General features: G+C 50.1%; 1 protein-coding gene across 1 annotated transcript; it reads left to right on the plus strand.

Moving 5' to 3' along the window:
- The first annotated feature begins 4,311 nt into the window (after positions 1-4,311).
- On the plus strand, positions 4,312-8,325 carry FABP1 (fatty acid binding protein 1). Its single transcript, XM_075150513.1, has 4 exons — positions 4,312-4,420; positions 5,471-5,643; positions 7,568-7,660; positions 8,190-8,325. The coding sequence occupies exons 1-4, from the start codon at positions 4,354-4,356 to the stop codon at positions 8,238-8,240; spliced, it is 384 nt and encodes a 127-aa protein (XP_075006614.1). The 5' UTR covers positions 4,312-4,353; the 3' UTR covers positions 8,241-8,325.
- The last annotated feature ends 881 nt before the right edge of the window (positions 8,326-9,206 follow it).

The following is a 9,206-nucleotide window of genomic DNA, read 5'->3' on the forward strand; positions in this document are numbered from 1 at the left end:
AAGCTTTTCAAAAAATGGCTGGGGGTTTTGGGGTGTCCAACTGGACCTGCACCGGAGAAATCCATGACTGAATCAGCAAAAGCCCTGGCTTGTAGCCTTTCATATCTTGGCTAATCCTCGTGTAGAGCCCAGTCCCAGCTTCCCAAAGCACTGAGGTGAAACCAAAGGCTTCACAAAGTCTGGGGAGTCACTGGTGGGATAGATAAGAAGAGTGAAAGAAGAGGCAGAGGTGCATTAAGACATTCCCAGACGTCCATAAGGCTGCCAGGTACCCCATCCTGGGCTGCAGCAAAATCCCTCTCCCCACAGAGCGCTCCGGCTGTAAAGTCCTTTTCAGAGTTCAGAGCTTAAATCGAAGTTTTGGTTCAAACTGGAGGAGGTAGAGAAGGATTTTTGCTGCAGGAGTCCTAAGACTCAAAATCCCGTTCCGCACCATAACGTCCAAATCGCCAAGAAGCACTGCACGTAGGAGGGTGGTTTCCCACTGCCCTGGCAGACACTGAGTGAAAGTGCTTAATTCACGGGAGCCAGGACCGGGAATCACAGGGAAGGGTTGAGGGAAGGTGATAACAGACTGCAACTGTTCCACGGGCAGCTACAGAGATGACAGGGTCAAGCTCTTCTTGGTTATGGCAGATGTTATAACATGAGGCACCAGCCACAAATTGCCCTTTGGGAGGTTTGGGTTGAGCACCTCTTCTTCGAGAGGTGGGTGGTGCAGTCCCAGGATGGGTACCCAGAGAGGCGGGGGGGGGGGTTTGAGATTTGGCCAAAGCCATGGCTGAGCTGATCTGGTGTTCGTGACGTTCTTCTTTGGAGCAGGAGATTGAACCAGAGACCTTCAAAGGTCCCTCCCGACTTTTCTCCAATTCATCACCTTGGAACACAGCGCATTCGGATACCTCCATGGCTAGGAGGAAGCTGAGAAGTTTTGCATGTCCATATCTTTGATTCAGGTGCAAAAAGCAGAAATGAGACACTTGTGTCCTTTTTTTCTGACAAGCTTCTGAGATCCTACACTTTTTTTTTAAAGCAACTTAAACACAGAATTACCCGCTGGCTTCCCAGAAGAAGTAGCCTCCTCAATAATTTTTGAAAATGATCCATACCTTTCTACAAACCAGGTCCAGGTTTTAGGGTATGGATTTAGTCTTAATCAAATGGTCAACTGACTCGGCCTTGTGTTAATGCAAATCAGGTGCATTTTCTTGGCCCTGGAAAGTTAAAGTGATGTCATGTTTTAAAAGATCCTGTATTCTGGTGGGGAGATGTACAAGTATTCTGAACTTTGCTATTGAGATTAAGTTTATCTCACCTGACGTTTGTTCAGCAGGCCTGGCTAGATAATAATTACCCTGGCCAAATTTCATTCAGTAAGGGTTTCTTCTTTTTTTATAAGAACTTCTGCATTTCTTTACTAGGGGAAATAAAAGAACACGAGTCCAAGCAGAATACCTGCAGACAAAACAAAGAGGTTTTATTTTTGATCATTGATCAAAAATCAGTTCGTTGTATTTCCAAACCTGCCAGCAGTGGTCCATAGTTCACATTTATCCAACACACTGAAGCTGGGACCATAGATATATTATATCTATCCATAGTAACTGAGAAGAGGAGAGGATACCTGCAGAAAACAACTTGGGTCTCAAGTGGGGTGAATTCTCTCCTGAGTTGCCCATTTCTGCCAACTACCAAGAGAGTCCTGAACAATTATATTCTCCTTTTAACATTTGGTGGGTGACATCCGGACCTTAGGAGCCTGGCCCGCCCAGGGGGAGTTCTCACCCAATTTCTGGTGGTTTTCTAAGTGGTTCAACTGCCCAGATTAGGCATGATAACCATTTGAAAGTTGTGGTGGGCTTTTCTGAATCCTCATTAGCTTGGTGGTTTTATCTCCTTTCAAGCTGGTATGGAGATTGTGGTCCTGGAAAGTCTGCAGTGGCTGAGATGGGGGGTCAGGGAAATACCAGGTGCTCCTTCAAGCACCTCAGGTTGGATTCATCTTGGCTAATATGAAGCGTTAACAAATGCCCTAGTCATGTAGGCTTCTTCTGGAGAGGCTGGAGGGAGATATGCAGCCCTGGGACACTACTCATGACATGTTTCTCCTATTGCTCTCCTTTGGCTCATCTAGACGTCAGCTCAGAGGCACCCATTGCACTGCAAGCGCCTGGGGTTACCTGAGAAAGGTCTCTCCCTACTGACTTAGCAGCCACCCCTTCTAGCACCTAGCCTGCGCATGGAAATGGGTGAGAACAGGGCATCCGCCCCGGCAGCGGGATGTGGTCAGACGTGGCCGATCCAGGAGCGCATCTCACTGAAAAATGAATGAAAACCACAACTCCAGGCTGCTCCGGTCGATGACGGCAGGGGAAAAATGAGCCGTGCAGAGCTGGAGCTTGCCATGGTGATCACCCCACGGTGCATCGGGAGCACTGGGCTCCAAAATGAGTCAGATGATAGAAAAACATTCAGGCGGTTTTTCAAGTCTGAGTCTCTCTCCCCATCATGCAAAGAGAGGGGACCCGAATTGCCTGGAGGAGCAGCCAGAGGTCCAGGGCACGCATGCGTGGGAGGCACACGTGTGCTTCCAGGTGGCCCATGGCTGGAGGACATTACCTGGTGGGATGCAGGGAGCTGCCAGCTCTGGCTGCTGCCAAGACCCAGCCGGAGAGGTCAGTCACCACTGTCCCCATGAAGAAGACACTGAAAAGGGATAGCAGCGCAGCCCCGCGTGACCCCAGGTTATTCACCCAGGGCAGGGGAAAAAATGAAATGCAATTCCTAAGGTGACATCATTCCTGTTGGGAAACCTGGGATAAAAGGGAAAAAAAGCTGAAAAGCTGTTTGGAGAAAGTGCTGAATGAGCGCTCTCTGAACCCACCTGGCCCCCGCCACGATGCGGAGGGGTGATCTCCCCCGCGGACACCTCCCAGCCAACTCTTCACCCAAAGAGCAGAGGTTTTCCTTCTCCTGCCTTGTCAGGCAGACACTGCCTGGACTTAATTAACCAGAAACTGCGGCTGAATCCAGCCCGGGCAGCGTGGCTGTGCAGCACAGAGAGCAGGGGCGGGCGGCAGCCCTGGGCTGAGCCTGCAGGAGCAGGACGGGCGGCTGCAGAGGGCTCTGGTAGCATCTCCAGATTGGAAGGAGACAGATTTTTTTTCAGGCTTATCCGTGATTTCACTTAAAAAAAGGCCAAAGATGCTATGAGAAGGCAGAATGGAAGAATTGCAAAGAGGATAAGGCATATGAGTGAAAAGGGGGAAAGTCGCTGAGCTGGTGACTTTGGGAGGGAGGAGGAATTCATTGGGGCAGAGGATGAGATGGGAGCAAGAAGCTGAGCCTGGGAGTCCAGACCCAGAGGGTAAACCTCAGACGCCGTGCAGCAACCCGGGACGCTCAGCCAAGGGGACCACACTGGGAGAGGAGCCCAGCCCCGAGTCCTGCTTTGGAGGGAGGAATCGGGCCCAGCTTGGAGGCTGCTGCTGGCCCTGCTTCTGATGTGGCATTTGGGAGAAATGCAGCTCCGAGGGTCGAGATGCTCCTTGAGTACACGAGTGACTGTGGCTCCTCTGGGGAAAGGAGAGGAAAGGGGGATTTACTGGTGGCTCCTGGCAATAGCTTTGGTTGCTCATTAATGGCACCGGTCCATCTATCCACACGAAATTCCTTCCTGGAGGCAAGGGCATAGTGATGGAGTCTGAATTAAACTGCAGTCTTCAGGATGGGCCACTTCAAGCCCAAGATTTGATTTTGAGTTGTTTTTATTCCTTAGGGGACAACGATGATTTTGTGAACACTGCTACATCTGGGTTACACCAAAACCCACCATTACAGAGGCCCACGAGGCATCTGAAGGAGTGACAAGTTAGTCCCTGCCAGCGTGCAGCCACTACTCTTCATGCCAGTGCTAAAGACCCAGCGTGCACACATCAGCGAGTAGAAACCCCACCGGCGTCAGCTCCACAATCTTTCACCGCTTTCTCCTCTTCCAGATGTGCGCTTCCAGACTGCAAGCTGATTAGATGATTTGGCTTGTTCCTCTGATAATTAATCTCTTTGCACAATTACATTGTTATCGTTTGTTTATGGATGCCACGTTGCTACCTCCATAAAATGGGTTTATGGCATTTTCCCTGCCCCCACATCGTAAATAGAGGTCTGTAAAATGTAGAGCAATTTATCACTGACCATTGCCCAGTTTTATGTTAATGTTTGAACATGGCCATAAAAGAATTACATCATCTTACCTCTGACCAACTTCTGGGCAAAAGGACCTTATAAAACCAAGATCTGCTTACCAGCAAAGGCACCTTCTTTTGTGTTGGGAGCACAGAGAGCCTTTCCATCATGAGCTTTACTGGAAAATACGAACTCCAGTCCCAGGAAAATTTTGAGACTTTTATGAAAGCCCTCGGTAAGTGCCTGCATGCGCTGTGTGCCGCTTTGCCTCCGCAGATCCCACTGATATTTGGCAGTCTGTGCTGATGTGCCGATGACGTAGATTGAAAACATCTCTCAGATTTCCTATTTCTGTCCGGCATCTTGCAATTGTTGTTTTTTTTTTTAATGCGTGTGCATGGAGATGTGATCTCAAAATAGAAGAGAAAGCATCTCTCTGGCTGGTGGCTGGAGGTCAAGAGATGCTGAAATTTTATGGCTTGCAGGAAAACGATCCCAGCAATTTCTGCAAGCCACGGGCCAGCACGGCAGCGCTGCACACACGTGCTAAGCCAGTAGGACCTGCTTAGGGGGACTGCAGATCTGCCCCATCAGGCTGTGGAATGTGAGAGCAAGCAGGACATCGCTCAGCCCACCGCGCTGCTGCTCGGCAAGGCTGCAAAGCCCCAAATTCCACCATTCATCAGAAAAATAGTCGGATTTTTTAAATGCTTAATGATGAATGTGGTTAGCTAGATTTCCACCAGTGACAGTGCCAGGGAACGTGCTCCTGCAGGGATTCAGGAGACTTTGCACTAGTTCTGCACAGTTATGTGCCGGAGGGGCTCTACCTGCCAGATCAGCTTCAGGCTTTGGGAGAAGACTTTAATGAGTTAGTTCTAAGGGACCCTGAATCTCATAAAAAACCCATTTGGTTCCCTCCTTCTGCCTCGATTTATTCCATTTGCTCTGCTTGCCTCTCAGTGAAGGAAGGAAAACAGGGTTTCTTCTTTCCCTCTGATGCTTGGCCAGGGAGGTAGCTGTTCTGCTCCCAGCCAAGTCGGTGGGACAAGGGAGAAGTCTAGTTCCCACACAAACCCAGGATGACAGTATTTGTTATTCTTCCTCCCCAGCAGACTAAGGGCCGTGTGGCCCTTGGGGAACCATCATCCTTGTGAGGTTTTTCCACACTTGAATAGAAATCCACCCAGCTGTGGGTCCCCAAATCCCACTGCATTCATTTGGCAGCAGCAATCTGCCCACCGATGGCTCCAAGGTCCACCTAACATCTCCTGTTCCTGGGCAGGGCTTCCTGATGAACAGATCCAGAAGGGCAAGGACATCAAAAGCATCTCAGAAATTGTGCAGGATGGGAAAAAGTTCAAGATTACCGTGACCACTGGCTCCAAAGTGCTGCACAACGAGTTCACCATCGGGGAGGAGTGTGAGATGGAGATGCTGACGGGAGAGAAGGTCAAGGTGAGTGATCAGCTCCTCCTCTGCCAGGGCTGCGGGGGCTCAGGGACATTGAATGTCCTGTCCAGCCATTCCCCCTGCACTTGGGCCAAAGGGAATGACAAGACCATGGGTGTTAAAGCTGACACAGGGCAAAGACCTGGGTAATTCCCCAGCCTCGTTCTGTCTCTCACAGTTTGCATGGATGATTTAATATAATGGGAAGGGGCTAATTGCTGAAACCAAGTCTGAAGATGTGACTCCTGCTGCCCTGCTCCCTGCAGGTCCTCAGCAAGGCTCTGAGGGACACATTTCTGAAATTTCTGAGCCACCTTCCCGAGAAACTCGGAGCCCGAGACTCTGATGTTCCCACCTCCTCTCTTCGCTTTTACAAAACACCGTACAACCTCCCCAGCCAGCACTTCTGCAGATGAAGCCTTGCATTTCTAAAGCTATTTTAATAGCCAGTTTGGAAAACACTGGAAGCCAGTGTTTAATAGCCCGTTCAGAAAAGGGGGATAGAGATGCTTTAGTAAATTTTTCTGACAGCAAAAGGTCTGAAAGATTTGAGGCGGAAAAGGGTTGACTTTTGTGTTGTGTTGCAACACAAAACATATCCCCATCTTTGTTTTGTTGACTTAAAGGTAGTGCAGGAAAGTCAGCCCATGAATCATAAACCAATAAACCTCTTCTTTTAAGTCCCAGCAGCTGTTAGCTTGTCCGCTAGCCTTTTCCACTGCTTCTGTTTACGCTGGGTGAGATGATTTGGCAAGGTGAGGATTTATCACCCTTGAAATCGGGTCAGCTCCTGTTCCTGGACATTAGTTTTACAATGGTCCATAAAATGTCCAGACAGCGCCACCGGCAAATATTGCCTCTCACCTCTGCCTCGGGAGAAGATGATATTGCAGGGACTTTTGAAAGCAGGAGGAATGATCACCAAAGAAATGACCCAGTGAATCAGGCTCTGAGAGCCGTACCTGCTGTATCACGACTTCCAGCGTCACTGAAGTCCCTTGCGCATAAACCAGGGGGAAACGGCTATTAGAAGAGTTTTACCCTCTATAAATTCAGCACCTTGAGGGCACGTGAACATGTCTTACAGCTGGACAGACAGATGGACAGAAATGTTTTTTGCTTGGTTATTTCTTTGAATAATTTCAATGACCCCAGCTGGCCCTGGGAGTGTCAGTGATGTCTGGAGTCTTTTTAGATGTGCAGCTCCTCGGGGGCAGAGACTCAGCAGATGTGTTTGTTCCCCAGAGAGCTCTCCAGCCATGCCTGTGTTTCTGAAAGCTCCTTAAATTGTTTCCCACCTTGAATGAGGCTCCCCCCAGCCCCACGCTGTCGCCCAGCTCCCCATCACCCCACCCCAAAGGGGGTTGCTGCAGCAATGTACAATGTGGGTGGTGGAGAGGAGTCAACATGGCATGCCCTGGCCCAGCTCAGGTGGCTCTGCAGTCCTCTCCTTGGAGGTGCGCAGGTCCTCTTGGTCTGGGCACTGCATGAGGAGCTGCCCCAAGGAGCACCAGGGCTGCACGGAAGCACCAGTATTGGTGGGGTGAAGAGCCTTCCTTGTCCTCCCCCAAAACTCATGTGTTGGTGTGATGCCAAGGGATGCCAAGGATCCCCACTCTGCCACCTAACAGTGCGGGAGCCATGAGTGAGTCTCAATTTGAAGGGAGAGAGATAGGTACGGTGGCAAAATCGCATCCCTGCAGAGCCCAAAGTAAACATTCATACCCTTGCTGTGTTGTAGTCACCACCAGCACAACCCTCCCTCCTCCTCCTCCCAGGAAAGCCAAAATCACCGGGGGAGCATCTTGCTCCAAACAGCTTGCAGAGGGGACAGAGGCAACTCAGGACAGAAGGGGAAGGACAAAATGCAGGGGTTGATATGGTCTCCAGCAATAACATGAATGCTTCTGTCTCTTTCCCTCTCTACCAGGCTATTGTTCAGCTGGAGGGTGACAACAGACTGGTCGCAAACCTGAAAGGGCTGAAATCCGTCACCGAACTCAACGGAGACACCATCACCCATGTAAGTGCAGATGACAAGGGCAGTGGCTGGAGTAATAGTGCATACAGCTGCCTTCAGGGTTCTGGCCCTACAAAGCCTACAGAGATGCTGGGGACCTTAGAGAGGTGCTGGAGATGAGCACATGCTCGCACTCAGGCTCTGTAGCTAAAGCTGGTCAGTTGGCCAGGCACTGAAGGCAGTTTTTTGGTATAGTCGGATCCAAAAAGTATTCTTTGAGACTCCAGTAGGCATTTCTGATCAAAGTTTCATGCAATGAGGGCATGTTCTCACCCACCCAGATGTACATGTTTGTGGCTGGGCTTGGCACTTTTAAAGAAGAGAGGTGCAGCAGACTGATCCCAGTTGAGGGATGCCAGATTATCCCTACCTGCTTTGCGGTATTCATGAAGACATCCAAAGCTTTAATAATTCAGTTTATAGGAGATAGACTGGGGACCAGTCCTGTTTTGATTTGCAACACCAGATCCTTTCCAAGTAAAGTTTGGAGCCAAGCACCATGAAAAGCTAACGCTTTCCATTTGTTTTTCAGACAATGACCATGGGAGACCTCACCTACAAGAGAATCAGCAAGAGAATCTAGAGACCCTGCACATGCCAATCATTTTACTGTGTAAAATGTGTCCATTAAAGTAAAATTTGTATTAAAGGCCTCTTCATTATTATCATCAACCTCTTCACTGTTGCTATAAAGAGATGCAAGCCTCCAAAACTCACGCAAGCCCTGGTAGAATTTGGGCAACAGGCTGAGCCAAGGCTGCGCTGATGTCGGTGAATGGAGCCAGGCTAGGGCGCAGGCTCGGAGCCGTTGCGTGACCCTCTGAGATGTGCTCCATGCTGATGAGCACTCTACCAGCCCCTTCCTGGGGACAGGTGCCAGCATCCTGCTGGGGATGTCCCGGTGGGACGTGCACCCACGGCTGCCCTTGCTGGGTGGATGGAGGAGCACTGGGCAAGGAAAGGGCTCTGTTCCTTTTCCTTACAAACATGGCCGAAGTGACCACAAGGTGACCGGCAGGGCCAAGGGATGGGGAGGTTTAGGTGGGCTCAAAAAAATGTCAGTGATCCTGCCTTGAAAGTTGCCTTGGGGAAGCAACCGGCGTGGGGGCAGTTCGGGTGTCCCAACCACCATCCCCATCCTCTGAAAAAGGATCGAGCCCTACAGGCTCTGGCCATTCCATCCCCATCTCCTCCCCATCCCTTCCCACCAGCAAGAGCGCCCTGGACAGCCTGCAGGTATCCAGTGTGTGTTTTGCCCCAAACCGCACCTAATAAATTGGGTTGAACTGGTGAAATACAGGTTTTCTCTCCTGGCAGGAGGTGGGCACTGGTTGTTCACACTGTAGACACAGAAGGAGCACCACAGTCATCTCCCACGCTGTCACTTGGTACTGCAGGCTGGATGGGTATGTGGTTTTTGGACAAACACAGGAGAGGAAACTCTTCCTTCTTAGCTGCCTTTTCCAAGCCCTGTGCTCATATGATGATTGGGAATCGTCACTGGGAAATGGGTGTATTGCTGGTGTGATATACTTAGCTGGGATGTTGT

The sequence above is a fragment of the Calonectris borealis genome, chromosome 4, assembly GCF_964195595.1.
Source record: "Calonectris borealis chromosome 4, bCalBor7.hap1.2, whole genome shotgun sequence".
NCBI lineage: Eukaryota > Metazoa > Chordata > Aves > Procellariiformes > Procellariidae > Calonectris > Calonectris borealis.